This window comes from Marmota flaviventris, chromosome 8, assembly GCF_047511675.1.
Source record: "Marmota flaviventris isolate mMarFla1 chromosome 8, mMarFla1.hap1, whole genome shotgun sequence".
Classification (NCBI taxonomy): Eukaryota; Metazoa; Chordata; class Mammalia; order Rodentia; family Sciuridae; genus Marmota; species Marmota flaviventris.
The window spans coordinates 120,123,964-120,142,672 of record NC_092505.1 but is presented as its reverse complement, the minus strand read 5'-3'; the positions used below and the strand labels follow the sequence as shown (position 1 = coordinate 120,142,672).

Genomic DNA, 18,709 nt, shown 5'->3' with positions numbered 1-18,709 from the left:
AACAATTATTTGTATGTTGTTGTGATTATCTGATTTCCTGAAATAATAACAACAAAAAAAACCTTTCGTAAATTCTATGATTTGCTCATCATTGACTCACATGGTAATTGGCACTTGGTAAATATTATATAAAGAAAGGTACCAGTTCCTGTTTCATGGGCAGACTGGACAATAAAATATTATTGTCTTACGTTGTACCCGGGAGTGTGGGTATCCAACCAACCTTACTTGTACTGGTTAGGTTTATAGCAGTGAGACTTTAACAAGCAAAGAAAATGTTAGTTAGTTGTATGTGGTTCTACAGGATGTACCAGATGATCTTGATGGTGCTCCCATTGAAGAAGAGCTTGATGGTGCACCTCTAGAAGATGTGGATGGAATTCCCATTGATGCTACTCCGATTGATGATCTTGATGGAGTTCCTATAAAAAGTCTTGATGATGATCTGGATGGAGTGCCTTGTAAGTTCAGATTTCAAGCATTAAATGGAGTTAATAAGTTTAGTTACCAAAACTAATTTCTATTCATGCTAATATGGAAAGAATTATTTCTATTTAATATTTTAATAAAATGTTAAGGTGTCAAATTTTTCTGACTTTTCGAAATTCAAATATCCTTGAATATGTTTATACCAAGGTAATGTTTATACCAAGGAAAAGACTTTATTTTTAAAATATTTTTTTAGTTGTAGTTGGACACAATACTTTATTATATTTATTTATTTTTATGTGGGGCTAAGGATCATACCCAGTGCCTCGCATGTGCTAGGTGAATGCTCTACCGCTGAGCCACAACCCTAGCCCCAAGGAAAAGACTAAATTTTTTTATGGTCACCTTTCTTTGTTGAGATAGTCGGCCTCCTATAATATTAGTAACTTCCTTTTTGTCTTGTCAGGAAATTATAGATCAAATCTTGTTCACAATTATATTCACAATGCCATGTACCTGGTCTTACCAGTTCTGTTTTTATTATTACATTTTCCAGTCTACAGATTCAGTTTTCTTAGCTGCCTAAAATTATGTTAAAATATTAAACAAATTAGGGATTTGATATTTTAGACAACAGTTAGGTAAAGGTGTTCAAGATATATTTATTTTACTTCTGTGTTTCTTCGTTTGCTTAAAATATTACTAACCAAGGTTTTCTGAGTTGATATGTACAGTAGATTCCCCTTATTTGCCATTTCACTTTCAGTTTCAGTTACCTGCTGTTAACCTTGGTCCAAAAATATTATATGGAAAATTCCAAAAATAAATAATTCCTAAGGTTTACTTGTATCACAGTATAGTGTTTTGATTATTCTACTGTACGATTGTTTTTGTTACTCTTTTACTGTGCCTAATTTATAAATTGAACTTTATTATAGATATGTATATATGGAGAAGTACAGTATATAAGGAGTTTAGTGCCTGTCTGGTTTCAGGTATCCACTAGGGTCTTGGAGTGTGTCCCTCATAGATGGGGATGGGGTGGGGTTCTGTATAATGTTAAAAACTTGGACCTCAGAAGCATCCTTGTTCTTGATAATATCAATATTTTTCCATGTGTGGCCTTGTTTTACTTTGTTTTTTAATAATTGAGTAAATATTCCTGAATGCAGTAGCTTGGATCATCCCCTAGTAGTGAGAATTAATAGTTCTTCTTTTTCCATTAGTGGATGCAACTGAAGACTCAAAGAAGAATGAGCCTATATTTAAAGTTGCCCCGTCAAAATGGGAAGCTGTAGATGAATCTGAATTGGAAGCACAAGGTGAGTAAAGGTATAGCAAATATCAAGCTTCAAAAAAATGAGTTCTTGGGCTGAGGTTGTGGCTCAGTGGTAGAGCATTTGCCTCGCATGTGCTCTGGGTTCCATCCGCAGTACCACATAAAAATAAATAAATAAAAAAAAATAAAGGTATTGTGTCCAATTACAACTAAAAAAAAATTTTTAAATTGAGTTCTTATAAGTTAATCATTGATACGTTTGTATGTGTGTATTTTCCTTTTATGTTTTATAACATGATTCATTCTAAAGATCCAGTGTTAACCACATTTTATGTATAGTGTGAGCTTTTATTGTGGTTGCTGTTACTCTAGTAATAATTTCTTAGATTCTTAGATTCTTCAGTTGGGAGGCATTGAGAGTAATCAGAGAAATACCCCAAACTTTTAAGGTTAAGGCATTTCAGTAGAAAGTGTAGATGGGAAGCTGTCTGTTTGAGAGGTCAATTTCAGAAAAAATCATAATGCTTATTATTAGATGCAGTTTGGACCTAGCTCTTAATTGATAGATGTTACCATCTAGCACAGAAAGAAGAATGACACATTTTTTATCAGTTTTGAGTTTGAGTAAAATTGTAGGTGTTAGGGAAGAGATTTTACATAGAATTGGCTGTTCAAAGAATACATAAACAGATTAAAAACTTCTATAGTATAAACATTCAGTTCTTAGGCAGCAGCTGAAAAAATGCTAATTTACCTTGTGATATTATATCCTCTTTACTTTTCGTGTAGCTGTAACAACTTCTAAGTGGGAGTTATTTGACCAGCACGAAGAATCAGAAGAAGAAGAAAATCAAAAGTAAGAATCTAAGTTTCAAATATACTGTTTCCAGTGCATATACACTCCTTTTTTTTCCTTAATGGTTGAAGTAATAGTGAAGAGGAAAACTTCACTCTTAAAAGCACCTGTGAGAGGGTTGTTTTTAGTTGTTCATAGTTTTTCTATTGAATAAAGAGATTTGGTTTCTATTCATGTATCTTGTTTCACTTTGCTTTTGAGTTTATTTTCTGTGATAGATTGTACATTCTCACTTGGTAATTACTAAATGACTGACTACATTTGTTTCAAATCTTTGTTACCAAATCTACAAAAAAGTGATTTTTTAATTTTTTGTGAAAATCCACAAAAATTATTTAAAAAATGTGAGTGGGAGCTTCTTTTCTGTTATTTAAATGTAACACTTCAGCTGAACTAAGAATGAATAAAAGAAGTACAACCTTTTCTTCGCAGCATAGAGAAATTATATTCTTGATTTTGTTTTTTGGTAATTACTCCAAAATTGTTTTTGCATTTGACAATACGTGATTATAGGAATCTCTGTTCCCAGATTCTCCTGCAAGATTGTATTTGTACTTTGTAGGGGGCGTTGAACATTAAAAAAAAAATCATTGCAAAGGAAATAGATTTTTAAGTAGGAAGAGGTGGCATCAAGAATGTAAAACAGAGGCTTTATTTTAAAAATTATCTCTGTGATTTTTTTATTATTCCCAAATGGAAGAAGGAACGGGAAAATTCCTTTTTGTCCTAGCATAACGCAGAAATTTATGTGGATTTCATAAATGGGTCTTTAGATTGTTAAGGAAGTATGATCACTCAGTTGTAGAAACACAGATTGATATGATGAGAAAAACTTGTCACAGTGATGTCTTTCCAGAAATGGTGTGATCAGAATAGGTCAGCAATGATTATGATAAAAGTATTTACAAAATAGAGATGTGGCTTGCTAATGGAAATAGCTGTCTGAGGTTGAGGAGTTTAGGAGTCTGGTTTAATTCAGTTTGCTTTAAAACAGTGATTATCTTTAACTCTTTAATGTCCATGATCCTATCATTAGTCACATCTCATGAACTTGAAGTCACTGCTTTAAAATGTGTATTGTACTCAAAATAATTAATTTAGAAGGCAGGAAAGATAGGAAAGCCATCAGAGAACTCAAAGAATTCGAATATATTGTGAAGTAGGTTTTATTTCTAAAGGTATTGGGAATTTTTTCTTTCTTGACATAAAGTTGTTATTTGTGTTAATGTTTGGAATATGACTGTCTTTTAGTATTGATGTTGAAATGATTCACTGATAGCATGAATAAGAATAATTTATACTTTTGATTTTTTTTTTAGGAACTCCAAATAAATCTTGATAATATAAAAATAAGTATGAAAGTGAGGGAAAAAAATCACATAAAGAACTTTCTGATTCTTGAAATTCTCTTATGCCTCACTACTACTCTCTAGTGGCTGAATCCAAAATGCCTTTTAACTTAGAGCTGCTTTTTGAAGCTAGTGATTATTGCATTTGTGGGAGAAATGTGATTTTAACAAAAATATAGCCTATTAAGACTTGGAAGAAGAATTCCTAAAAGAATTTCATTTGTAATGAATTCTACATTTTAATTTTGAACTTCCCTTTTCTTTAAAAGAAGTGCAAAAGAAGCTGTGATGAGAACTGAACCTGGAACTATTAACTGAGGGCTAAGGCCAAAATCAATTAAAACAACTGCTCAGGCCTTGAAAAATTATATTAGCAATTTGAAAATATGTATATATTTAAAGTTATCCAAGTAGCATAGCTCTTTTTTTTTTTTTTTCCCCTCTTTTTTCTTTTTATAGTACTGGGGATTGAACTGGGGCCTCACAAATGCTAGATAAGTACTGAGTTACATTCCCAGCCCTTTGTATATTTTTAAATTTATATTTAAATGTTAACTATTGCAAAGAAAATTTTTTGCAGAATGAAAGGCACACAGATGTCATTAACATAAGCAAAATTTATTAAAAGTGTCATGTTGAAGCTCAAACTTATTCTGTGGAGAAAATGAGTTTTACAAAATTGTCTATAAAATATTATTTACTCAGATATTTTACAAGAAATGTTTTAGGGATGAATTGTCCTCATATATTTTGCTAATGTTATTTAGGCTCTATGACAGTGAAAAATAAAATTTCCAGTCTGTAAAATGTAACCTTTTTTTGATGTCTTGACGTACCATGTATTCTACTTATTTCCAAAGTCAAGAAGAAGAAAGTGAAGATGAAGATGATACCCAAAGTTCCAAATCTGAAGAGCATCACTTGTACTCTAATCCAATCAAAGAAGAAATGACCGAGTCCAAGTTCTCTAAATACTCTGAAATGAGTGAGGAAAAACGAGCTAAGCTTCGTGAGATTGAGGTTAGTATGGCAGTGACACTGAAGCTATACTCCATTGGCTTTTCACCTTCTCCGTCAGGTTCAACTCTCTCTTGACAGCATATGTGGGTACATACCATTTCCCCTCTCTGCTTAGAAGCCTCCATTTTTTTTGAGCCTCTCAGGTCTCTTAGTTTAAGCATCCCTTCCCTCATAATAGCCTTTTCTTCTCTTGTGGACTCTATTCCTTCTATTTTTTAATTTTTTAAAATTATTATTTTAGTTGTAGATGGACACAGCACCCTTATTTATTTATCTATTTTTTTTTTTTAATGTGGTGCAGGAGGATCGAACCCAGTGCCTCACATGTGCTAAGCAAGCACTCTGTCACTGAACCACAACCCCAGCCCTGTTCCTTTTGTTTATCTCTGTATAATTTTACATGTGTTGTGGGGTGTGCATGTATTTTGTTTGCTGCCTTACTTCATTGATTAATGTCTTTCCTTTTTGTTTTATCTCTAGAATATGGCAGGCACATAAGAGAGCCTCTGAAGAAATAAATTCTAATTAATAGATTATATTTAATCATGTAGGAAATTCATTACGTTTTGAATGTATGCAGTATGTAACTAGGGAATGATAAAATATTTTCTGGCACACTCAGGTGATATTTACATTTTATTGTAAGGGACTAAAATATGTCTACTTTTAATGACTGGGCAAAGAGTAGACATTGAGTGGGTCATAACATTAAGAGGAGAAAGATATATAGGAGAGCCCAGACCATTTCATGAACTTTCCCTCCATTCTTCCATCTCCTTTTTTTAAAATGTCCTTTTAAAATCAAAGCTATTCAGACATGTCAGAGAAAGAAAGATTTTTTTTTTTAATGCATCAAGGTAATGAAACATTTCTAGCAAATAACAGCAGTGGTCAGTCTAGAACATAAGAAGAGTGTTAAGTCCATTCACTTAACAGTTTTTTGAATATTTACTTCATGCCAGCCTTATTCCTCTTACTAATAATTTAATTTTTTAGAAATAGACAATGTATATCAGTGAACAAACATAGGTTGGACCTTTTTCTTTTTTAAAAAAGTATATAGAATTATTTATAAGAAGATAAGCAATTAAGTACCACTGGGTGGTATAGGTTTAAAAAAGTTAAAAATAAGTCATTAGTGGAAAGCATTAAATTAGTCAAATGTTAAACTTGGTGCTAACAGCAAATTCAAACACAGCTAACACTGAATATCATTAAATACTGTGCTGATTGCTGCACAGTCAATCTCTGCAAAAACCTTATGAGGGAAATACTGTTCTCTTTATTTGGCAAGTGAGTAAATGGAGATAGATTTTAAATAACTTGTCTAAACCACCCATGTAATAGTGGCACAATATGTATTGGAGTCTAGATGATCAAAAACTAGAGACAGACTAATATAAGCTCCAAGCCACAAAGCAACTCAGACATTATTTAGCCCAGTTTCAATGTTTCACAGTTAGGGGTTGGACCTTTTTTGATGAGCACATGCCCCTTCCTAACTCTCAGTCCTCCTTCTATTTTACTGAGAGGCTTTGCCTAACTGATATAATAAAACTGTTAAAATACAAGTAGAGATTGAGTTCAATAAAATAGATTTTCTTGATAATTTAAGTTACCCCTTATAAACGCCAAAATAGACTATTTAAAATTAGTTTAAAATGTTCTATTTGCTTCTTAACATAAAGAGAAGAAAGCTGTATAATTTAGCTTTTTCTTAACTTAGCTGGATTTTATGAACATTATTTCTACATTATATGCATATATACGTGTGGGATATACATGTGTGCATGCACACACCCATGTACATACTTAAGAGTATACCTTTCCATGCTTTGTGTGTTCTGTTGTAGTCTGGCTTCTCCCTTTGTTAAATATTCAGTGGCTGTTTTTCCTGCTCTCATGGTATCTACCTTTCACAATTGACTCATGGGATTTTGATTTGGAACCAAGTCCTTAGCATTATCTAATTATCTTATTCTTCTCCCTTGTTTGCTAGTACTGAGATTTAGTCACATGCAATAAAGATTTAATCACATGGAATAAAGTTTCACCTTGGTGGATATGATATTGTAGTGTTGACCAGGAACAGATTCTTAATTTTTCAGATACCATAGAGTAGTACCTAAGTAGCATTGCCTTTTCCTATTCCACTGTCCCTACTTCTGCCATAGGAGTTGGAAAAGAATACTGGACTGGGAGCCAAGTGAAGGATCTTCTGTATTATTGAAGGAGAAAGATCACTTTCTAACCTGGTCCCTAAGGAAAGAATGAGTAGTTGAGTAGGAAGGTGATACCTGGTCATTATCCCAAGGCAACAAGCCATTGTGTGGGCTACTTTCTTTTACGTTGGACTTTTGATTAAGCCAGAGGTAGACTGTATCAGCAAAAACCTAAGTTGGAATTTTTTTTTAAATATTTTTTTTTAAGTTGTAGATGGACACAATACCTTTGTTTATTTATTTTTATGTGGTACTGAGGATCGAACCCAGCGCCTCACATGTAAGAAGCAAGCGCTCCACTGCTGAGCCACAACTCCAGCCCCTAAATTGGAATTTTATAATGATATTTTTAAAAGATTGTCTAGGAAGTCCTCCTTTCCCATAAATGACACTCAGTCTGGTTTTTTGCCCTTTGGATACTTAATTCTGATTTGCAAAACATATTTTGATTTATTCTGGTCAAGGCTGCATACAGTGATGAGATCAGCCATTTATATTGCTGTGCACCCCCATCTTACAATCTAAACTTATATCTTACTGGGGGTGGAAAGCCTAAAACTGTCTTTTAAGATGTAATAATCATTAAAATTTGAAAAAAGTGCAAAGAATTGTAAGATTTTAAAAGGAAGAGGAGAGGACCTTAAAACTCCAATTATAAAACCCTTACTATGTACAAAAGTGAAATTAGGTAGTAAAATGGAAAAAATTAGAGAACTTATTAAAAACATTCATCAAGTTCAAAAAATCATGAAAATACCACTTTAATTTTGGACTGGGAAGAAATTATATCTTGTTTCCATTTTATTGGAAAGTCTTATTTGTAATGACGAGTGGGGGTAGAAAGCCTAAAACAAATGAGACCTTGTTTTTCCAATATAAATAAAATGTGTAGCAGCACATAGCCCATTTAAAGGACATATCAATGTCTAAATAAAGCAGGATTAGATGTTAACCTCTGGTAATTCCATTAGACAAGAATGCATTCCCCATCTCATTGAGTAAAACTGGATTGGACAGGTTTGGGACTTTACAGGGTGGATTCATCTAGGATCCGTGTACTTCCCACCTCAATTTCCGACAATCGCAAAGTCCTCATGATCTTTACCTTATTTGCTCTCCATTAGTCCAAGAAGAAAGTATCTGTCCTTGGAAATTTCTTGGATGATTTAAGCTCCTTTAAGCCTCCAGATAGTTTTTATTTTAGCTGTTTTGTGAAATCTTCAAGTTCAAAATACATGATGAGTTTATTCATTTTAGTATTTTTTTATGTAGTAGTAAAAAATATTAAAATACTTAAATCTCTAGAATAAAATGAAATTAATCTCACCTATTCCATTCTTTTTCTCCCTGTAACTGATTTTACCAGTTTTTTGTATATGTTCTCTGGTTACTATTGCAGATTTTTTGGTGTGTTTGTGTGTAGTTAGCCAGAAATCTCTATCTGAACATGTAGGTGATTTAGTTTTACAAATATTGTTGCAGTGAATATTCTTGTATAAATAGGTTTTATGTGGACATTCTAAAGGATAAGTTATAAGATATGGAATTAAAACATTTTCTGATTTTTTTTAAAAAAATCAGTATTGTCTTAAAAAGTACATTCTAAATATGACTTTAATATTTTCTTTGTACATTGATATTCAGTGATTATATTGTACTAGAAATAGAGTAAATCTTCAGACTGTGCAGCTCTTTGTTTGGTCTAACATCAACTTTAACCAGAATACTGCCTTTGTGGGTGGGTGTGTGTGTGTTTTAATCTATTTTCTGTTGACACATATCTTCCTGGCAGTATGCTTTCCTCCAGTTTCCTTGCCTTTCTAATTTGGGGAACCAGATCCCAATTCATAATTGTGTTGAGAGAATAAGTTCTTAAGGGTATGAAGCATGTGGTTTTTTGAGTAATCTCATGGCTGTGTAGAGAGCATGTGACCTGATGTCTGATTACTTGGATTCTGTGTGGATGGGCTTGTCTGACAAGTGGCCTTCAGATAAGACAGTTTTATGTTTAGGTTATATTTTGACTGATTGCTAATCAGATATCACTTTACTGTAGAGGAGAGCAAAATGGTTCTTAAGAAACTATAAGTAATTGAAAATACTTATTTTAAAAATGTTTTATTTCACAGCTCAAAGTTATGAAGTTTCAGGATGAATTAGAGTCTGGAAAAAGACCTAAAAAACCAGGCCAAAGTTTCCAAGAGCAAGTAGAACACTACAGAGATAAACTTCTTCAACGAGTAAGGAATAAATATGTTTAATAATATATGATTTCCAAAATTACTTATTTGATGTCTTAGAATATTAGTATATTGGATACTTAACGAAAGTATATTTCCATTTATATCCTTTGATGTATAAATGTTGTATACTGGTGGACAGTTAGAAGCATGTGAGTTTCAGTATTTTAAAATCGTTTCAACTTGGAAAAGAGGTCTTAAGGCAACAGCATACTATTTTATTCAGGGTACAACCTGTGGACTACAAGATTAATCCTAGTAAGAGCATGCTTTCAAAACTGAAAGAACCTTACAGGAAGAAGTTTATGACAGTGAGACAACCGCTACCCTGAAAACTGGCACCGAGATACAGATGCAAACAGGGTTTGAGAAATTTTAGTGTCAGGAAGCTGTTTTAGGACTTCTGTAAATGGTAGAGAATGGCTCATCAGTGAATTCCATGTTTTTAAAATTTTTTTTGATTTTTTTTTTTTTTTAAGACATTGATGGACCTTTATTTTATTCATTTATTTATATGCAGTGCTAAGAATTGAACCCAGTGCCTCATACATGCTAGGCAAGTGCTCTACCACTGAGCCACAACTCCAACCCCAACCCCAGAATTCCAAGTCTTTGAGGGACTTTGTATTTTTGCACATAAAAAAATGTGTAGGAATAGGCAGAGACTTCTAGAAGTAGCAGTCCCACATGGTAATTGTTGAAGAAACTCAGGAATTTTGGTGGAGGTGCTATTTTAGCCTATATTTTGATTGTCTGCAAAATAATAATGTAATAATGGTAATCATAGAAATAAAAACAGAGAAATAGGAAAAAGTTATAGAAGGGAACTTGAAATGATTCATTTGTAGAACCAACAATGGGGAGCAGTCCAGTAAAGGGACTGAGGTGCTGCACAGACCTGTGGAATCCTAGTGCTACTCTCTGATGTGCACCTGGCTTTTCTGTGAAACTGGTGTGATGTTTCCAATTCTGCAAGATTGTTAGATGATAGCTACTATTATTATGCTTTATTATTGAATTAGAATTTGTGAAACATTGTAAGTAGTTTAACTGTAGTATGGTTTCCATATAGTAGGCATTTCAATCACGAGAATATTTCCTAAAGATCTCCTCAGCACCACTTGTAAAATTTGTACTTTGTATGTTGTATTTGTAAAAATATGAATGAGATTTTTTTTTAAAAGATGCTAGTAATCTTTACCCTCTGAGTTCCTTTGGAATGGTGATAGATTATTTATCTGCAAAGAAACCTTCTGGTCCTCACTAATCCTAATGGTAGCAAGTTTAAAATGGGTAATACATGTATGACCACTTTAATCCCCTTACATTCCATGACTGTAGTTGTAGACAAGCTTGTGTTTTGTGAAGGCATGCGCTGAGGATCAGTAGACTATGCCTGATTTTGTAGGTTGAATTTTATTAGAACACTGCCATGCCCATTCACTGTGTATTGTTTATGGTGGCTTTTATGCTGCAGTGACAAGAGTTGAGCACTTGTGACAAAGACTGTATGTGGCCCACAAAAACAAAATATTTACTATCTGACATTACACAAAAAGTTTTCCAACATCTGGTATAGGCTTCTATAACTTCTTAAAAATTGTAATTGTCAGCCATCAAATAGCATTTTTGATACATATCATAGAGGAATTCTTGTTGAAGAACCAAGTTATCTGGATTTTTTGTCTGTAACCACTCATTTGTTTATACTGTTATCAGTACAAATCAGAATTTCAAGTGACATGAGCAAAGAAACTATTTTCTGGTGTACATAATTGTATCATTATGTAGTCAGTTTATTTTTGTAAATTAGCACTTAAAGTTTCTATTATAGCTGGTATTTGTTTCTCAGTAATAAAATTTTGGTGGAAGATTATTACGAATAGCCATTTTCCTCTTTTCACCTTTTTCCTTTAGTAAGAACTCCTTGATTAAATCAACCTGCTGCGCAGTTAGAAGAATTACTTTTTACTAATTGTGATCTGTGATGGAAAGTTTAGTGCATTGCTAGCTTTTTCTGATTTTTTTTTTTTTTTTTGAGTTGGGCGGTGGGTACGTGGGATTAGGAAGTAGGACAAGATCTGACTGTAAAGCTTGAACTAAAACCCTGACTTGACCATTCAGTGTGACTATAGACATTGTACTTGATCTTTCCAAGTCTCAGTTTTCATCTCTAGACTGATGGTGATATTACTGATCCTAGGGGTCTTGTAAAGGATTACATGAAATGGTATATGGAAAAATGTTCAGTACAGGACTTGGGCTATGGTAAGCACTAAGTAAATATGTAGCTGCTATTATTATTATCATTATAATGTCATTATTGTTATAATGGTAATTATTATTCAGTACAAGAACTAGTTTTCCTGGAATGGTAGATTTTTTTGAAAATGATATTGTATCTTAAGTAATGATGTTAAAAAATGTTTCCTAAATGAGAAAATATTGTTACATAAAAGTGATTAACCTTGATTAATTTTTTTAAGCAACTAAATATTTTCTTTATAAAAACAAAACAGGAGAAAGAGAAAGAATTAGAAAGAGAACGAGAAAGAGATAAGAAGGATAAAGAAAAGTTGGAATCTAGATCCAAAGACAAGAAGGAAAAAGATGAGTGTACTCCAACAAGGAAAGAAAGGTATAACATCCTGATGTGTATACTGGTTTTGCAATAATTTTTGATTTTATAATATTCTCATTATTGATACCAACAAACTGGAAGTGTGTTTTACAATAAACTTGTTGACTCCTATCTGTAGGAGGCAGAGTTAGCTGAAAAAATGGAGTAGACAATTGCTGCTTGGTTTTAACTAAGTAGGGCATCTTCCCTTTACATGTATCTTATGGTAGCCTTAGCCTTAGTTGAGTGCAAGTATTCAGTTACAGTATTAGGTATCAAACATGAAGCTTAAATAACAGAACAGCTTGCTAGATATTCCTTTTTACCTCCGCTATAAGAATTTTTTTCTGGTTTCTGTGCTGAGGCTGCTACCTGTAAACCTGTCTCAGTCTTACTTTGAAAGGAGATTGTGTACATAGGCCACAGGGACTTGCTTCTTGCTTTAAGTCTTCATTCTAAGCATTTCTCTTTCAGTTTTTATTTCTTACTATCATAGTTCCTAAGTCTCCTAGGAAGGAACATTGCTTTAGTCGACAGAATTGAGGTTTTTCAAATAAAAAAAAAAAAACAAAACCAAATAATTGCAAATAAATTTTGGCTCACCCATTCTAGAGTTACTTCAGGTAACGCTAATTGTTTTGGTAACAAAAATCTGTCACTTTTTGTGATATTATTTGACATAATTTCAGATTTACAGAAGTTGAAAGAATAAAGAATTTCTAGGTTCCCTTCTACATCCCCCAAATGTTAAAATATTTCTACTTCTGCTTTATTTTTCCTTTTCCACTCTTGATTCCAATCATTTAAGAATAATTGGACAATAGGATGCCATGTTATCTTAACCATATTCATTTAATCTCAATAAAAGTATCAGATCAGAAAAATCACGTTAAAGAAAACCTCACTGTTATCTAATCTAGAAACTTAATTAATTTTGTTGATTGTCTCAGTAATCTGTCTTAGAGCAAAAGAAAATTTAGTTTAGCTGAATTTAGTTTTCTCTCGATCAATCTATTTTAAGACTTGTTTGTTCTAGTTACAAAGAACTTTTGAGTGTTATAGAAAATAATATTAACAGTGGTGTAAACTGGTAGGAATTAATTTGTCAATCTAATAAAAGAAAAACACATACCTAATCCTTTGCTTACTCATGAAATGTTTTGGGGCTTTGTTCCATAGGAAAAGGCGACATAGTACATCCCCCAGCCCATCTCGCAGTAGCAGTGGTAGACGAGTGAAATCCCCATCACCAAAATCGGAGCGTTCAGAGCGTTCAGAAAGATCTCATAAAGAAAGCTCCCGGTCCAGGTCATCTCACAAAGATTCTCCTAGGGATGTTAGCAAAAAAGCCAAAAGGTAAATATGCAAGCCATTTTTTACAATATTTTAAATACCAGTATCCTTATTATTCTACCAGCTTTTGAACATAATTTGGTTGGCAGAGTTTTAAAAGAGAGATAACAGTTTCATTTTAGGTTGTTATTACCCACACCCCTACCCCAGGCTCTCATGACTAAAGTACAAGAAGGCTCCCAACAAGTTAAAGACCAGCTGAGAATTTTCGATGTATCCAATGCTTCCTGTGGCACGGGGGTAGTTGCTTTACTTTTCATTTTGCTCTTTAGTTTCTGTAGAATATTCTCAGATTATGTCAAAGCTGAAAGAAAAATGCACCCCCCCATAGGATATTTTTAACAAGTTCGTGGGTAGAGATTTGTGGAAATAAATACCATTTATACCATTTCTTCAGTATGTAATTTAGTATTTTATATTCTTTATTCCTTTTACTTCATAGAACTAAAAGTGGTTCAAAAATGTTTTATTTATTTGGTATTATAGATTTTTTCCGAGAGCTAAAACTGCTTTATATACTAACATTTTATTATTGTAACTATTAGTAAAATCTTTCAATAGGGTTCTCTTACAGTATGTATATATGTATATATGTGTACTTGTATATTTCTTCATTTTGAAAATCTTCATAAATAACACTTAACAAAATTATGCTCTCAGATGATGCCCTTGAACCATATTGTAGTAATTTGAAGTGTTTTTTCCCTCAAGATGATAGGTTGCAAAGCTGCTGTGTTTTGTGACTAATCTTAGGTGCCATTTTGAAAGTTACCTTGTAGATTAGAGGTTTAAATTTTGACATCATTGGTTAACGGTGAGCTTGTTAAAAATGCAAATTCAGTCCCTGCCTCTAGAGATTTAGATTCAGTAGAGCAGGGGTAGGGAACATAGAAATCTTTCTTTACAAATAGGTGCTTAACTGATGATCATTGATGAATTGCATAGTAACTACAAAATTGTGTGTGTGTGTGTGTGTGTGTGTGTGTGTGTGTGTGTGGCCTATACACACACTGGGCAAAATATAAACTTGAGAAGTTCACAGTCTTATTTTAGTGACTTTCATTGTGCTCTCTTAAAGATCATTTTAAACAATTTATGGATAAGCAGTTTTGATCACATGATAAATTGTGGTTTTTTGTTGTTGTTTTGTTTTTTTGTTTTTGTTTTTTTGTTTCCTTAGATCACCATCTGGGTCAAGGACACCTAAAAGGTCTAGGCGATCACGATCTAGATCCCCTAAAAAATCAGGGAAGAAATCCAGATCCCAGTCCCGATCTCCACACAGGTCTCATAAAAAGTCAAAGAAAAACAAACACTGACATATGTTTTTAAGATGCTGTCACTTATTGGAAATGCGATTTTGTTTTGTGCCTGAATGGTCTGTTTTTTAAAAAAACAAAACAAAAAAAATCAAATGAAAGAGCATTCCTGGGTTTTTTTTGTTTGTTTGTGAATGCATGTGTAAACTCATGAGTAACTGCATCTGTAGACCTGTCATTGTTTTATATTGTATAAATTACTTTCATTGTGGCTGTTTCTGAAGATGAAATTTTTATTGTGCTAATGAATTTCATCAGAAATGTGTATAACGGATCTGCTGGCAGTAGTAGTATTTTGTTTTAGGATGTTGTGACTTAGCAAAAATAATACAGATGTCTTCCCCCCTTTTGTAGCTTTGACAATTTGAATTAGATTTCAAATAAAATCTGAATAGAAAAGTATAATGTTGTTTTTTTGCCCAGTTGGTGATATCAAGTCCCTTGAATTCCTACAAAGTGAATTTGGCATTAATGTTGTGTTTCTTATACCCTTTAATGCACTTTACAGGTTCCAGTGTTCAAGTAGCTGAAGTTTTATATTTACTAAGATGAATATCAAAATTAAGGGACCTGAAACTACTATTGGTAGGTTTGCTGACTAGTTTTCTTCAGTAAGGTTCTCTTGGATAATTCCAATACCCAGAGAATGGAATGCTTGACTTAAACATTTTTCTTTTTTCAAATAAGCAATATTATTTGAATACACTCAACCCATGTCTTGAGCAACTACTTATTTTTAGGAGAAAATGAAATCTCTTGATTTTTGTCTTCTATCATGGAAAAAGTTTATTTATAAAAGAAATTTTCTAACAAGATTTGACCATAGAATTCTTTCGTATGATAGTTGCCCTTTTATAATCTTCTGTGAGCTGTCTTTCAAACACCGGTATCAGAATATTTCTATAAATTTATGTTTAAAACATCTTAATTTTTAAAAAGAAAGTTTGGCTTTAGGTGTAGCTATAAGTAAAATTTAAAAATACAATGGTTTTCAGGAAATTTAACATCCAATGGTTTGTAAATTCAAGGTGCAAAAACCATTCTCATTATCTATTATAAATGAGAATAAAATCCCTGTAGTCTGAGAAGAAGAAAAAACTTGTGTAGTGTTGACCATAATGTTACTATAAATATAATGTAATAAAGGGTTACATAGACTTGAACTGACACTATTATTTGTCAATCTTGCTTTCAGTTTTTCATTTAGGCATTTTACATAGTGGTTTGATGTTTTTTTCTCTTTAACAGAGAAAGTAGAAAGCTATTATAATAATGGATTGTTTTGATTTCCCTTGCTTATATAAAAAAAAAAATCTTTTCAACTTTGTGCTTAGTCTTGCTGTGTCAAAAAATAAGATACTTTGTGTCCATGTTTTGGGAAGAAACTTGTTAGTTGAGCAGTGAGGCATACTATGTCCAAACTGGGCAAATCTACAAGAGCTTTGGAAATGAGCCAATCTATCAGGTTATTTTATATACTGGTCTTAGCATGCAAGTATTACTTGGAAGTTATTTCCTTATTGTTCACTCTTTTTTGTTTATCCATTTTGTTAGGAAACGTTAATTTCTAAAAGTTGTTCAGAATAATTAATGTGAACATTTGATGCTGGTATTTAAAAACCTATAAATGTCATTATTTTAAAGTAACCATTTATTCCCCCGATCGTTGCCTGGAAGAATGTAATTTTTATATAATCTACCTTTCTTTGCAAAAACATTACTAGTGTTGAATTGCTGGTGATTTTGGCATTCCCCATTCACTGTTATCTTGTATAGGCTTAGACATGGTCATGATATCATTTTTTCAGTTAAGTTGCAAGGAATGCTTATTTTCCTCTTGCTCTAAAAACAAAACAAACCCTGGAGAAGGAGGAGTGAGTAGTGGTTTGGGGTGCTTATTGGTAATTTTTCCTAGTGCAAAGGAATTCAGCAGTTTTCTTTATATACATCTCGATAAAACTATTGTAGTTTGTCTTTGCAGTGGATAAAACTGGCTTACTTTTGGTTAAGGGGGATTGCTTAGGCCTAGTAGAATATATGTGGTGAAATTTGTTAATGTGTTTATTGGATTTTGTTTTCTTAAATTGCAAATAGTAAGATAGGTTAGTTCCAATTTTACTTTATAAAGAAATATCTAGAGTAAGCTTGTTAAATTCCCTGTAAATTCTGTGAAAGTTGAATAGGATCAGAAGTTGGTGAATTGTGGGAGGAAGCTATCCTACCATATTTTTATAATAGCTTATCGTTTATCAGTTTGGAACTATAGAACATATAGTGCATAGCCAAATGTCTCTAGGTTGACTGAAATGTGCATAGACACTTTCTTCTAGTTGTAGGAAAGACCATGTTCCAGATATGTAACAGTCACTGTCCTCTGCCACAACTACACACAAGAGGAAATCCTCTATTGTCTATCTTTACAAAGGGCATCATTTAAATTCTTTACCCTCAAATCTACCATTTATACACAGTGATTTCTTACCAGGTTAACACCATGTAACTCTCCTCTCTTCTCCCAGGTGAAAGAAAGGAAATAAGTGTTGGTCTCTCTCTTTCTGGAAAGAGACCAGTGATTGAAAAGGATCATGTTGGTGAATCTTTTCTTGACATTGTTTGTATTCCTTGTTATATTAGTAAACATGGGAATTTATGAACTTTAACATCTTGAAAAGTTAGAGACTAAAGAATTAACATAACAAAAATCTCTGATACGAAAGAATGCTCTTTATTTGGCTCAGAATAGTCTTGGCCTTTTTGCTAAAGTTTGCAGAAATTACTTTACACTGGCCCAATTTTTCTTTACTATAGACCATTTCTAGGAACTTACCCAGAATCTTTTATCCCAATTAATGAATCTTGGGGGAAATGCTGTGACTTATGTGTGAAACTTTAATAATATTCTTGATCACTTGAAAATATTTTAAAGAAATTTTGATCAAATTTAGGTTTATTAGAAATATTTTGTATACATTTACCTTCTTGGTGATATAAGTTCTGAAAAATTACATGATCATGATAATAGTTTTATCATTATTAAAAATAAGAATCATTATTAAAAATAAGAGCAAATAAATATATTGCCAAAGTGACTTAAACTAGTCTGATGACCACAACAGTGTGATTTCTTTTAGCAAAGTTGTTTTTAAAAATATAGTACCATGTTTCTGAGATTGTGTATTTAAAAAAACAAAACTTTTTTTTTTCTCTTCAGTGACATTTTAATGGAAAAGTTAATTATGAAATTCAGTGCAGATACTAGTGAAGACACTAAATTTAAAGGAAAATATTCCTGTAAAAACTCAAATTTTACAAAGTGCTTGGTCTCTTTTCATATGCATGTTTTGGAATAGATTTTAGAGTGTTTCTCATCCTTTTGACTCTTCTCTTTTTTTATCATCTACTTGTTTGGATTTAAGTAATACACAAGTAAAACCCCCAGGGGCAGTGTGGTGGTGACAGACGGAAGGGTTGGGAGTGTACTGCTGTGCAGAGTGAGCCTGCTCCACTGTTGAGAATCAGTGCCTCCGTGTTCCTCCAGTACCACCTCATGGAACCTCAGTGTAAATGGATTATGTGTATAGTTGGTCATTTGTATAGTTTTTCAGATCTATAGATTCAATAACCTCAATTGTTTTTACATGTAATTGTGCTTGGAGTATTTGTGTTTTATCCTTTCACTTTAACAGGCTCTTGAATGTTATGTATCTGGTGATTTGAAATAATAGAAAAGACAGTTTTCGAGAAATAAGCATAATATAGTTGAAGTCAGCTCTGCTGAAATATTCTATAGCAACTGAGTTTGGTTACCCTTGACTTAAGGGTTAGGGTTGTTGTGGCACTGCTTTCCAGATCAGACTGTCACTTTATAGTTTTTCTACATAAAGATTATATAGTTGCTAACAAAGGTTGTGAAATTTCCCTTTTGTTGTTGTTTTCTGGATTTTAATTACTTTAATAAAATACATTGTTTTCATAGTAAATTTAGACTGTTCATGTAATTTTCTCCATACAGTTGTTCTAAT

The 18,709-nt window shown here is 32.7% G+C and overlaps 1 protein-coding gene across 4 annotated transcripts in view; it reads left to right on the top strand.

The window, feature by feature from the left end:
- The window catches only part of U2surp (U2 snRNP associated SURP domain containing), a 49,625-nt gene extending 34,533 nt beyond the window's left edge, over positions 1–15,092 (top strand). For all 4 annotated transcript variants that reach the window (XM_071615578.1, XM_027933793.3, XM_027933792.3 and 1 more), the window contains 8 exons: positions 305–461; positions 1,656–1,751; positions 2,498–2,564; positions 4,774–4,933; positions 9,285–9,395; positions 11,915–12,033; positions 13,195–13,371; positions 14,549–15,092. In XM_071615578.1, coding sequence (XP_071471679.1) covers positions 305–461; positions 1,656–1,751; positions 2,498–2,564; positions 4,774–4,933; positions 9,285–9,395; positions 11,915–12,033; positions 13,195–13,371; positions 14,549–14,687 — 1,026 coding nt within the window. In that variant the 3' untranslated portion in view covers positions 14,688–15,092. The remainder of the gene's footprint in view (positions 1–304; positions 462–1,655; positions 1,752–2,497; positions 2,565–4,773; positions 4,934–9,284; positions 9,396–11,914; positions 12,034–13,194; positions 13,372–14,548) is intronic.
- The last annotated feature ends 3,617 nt before the right edge of the window (positions 15,093–18,709 follow it).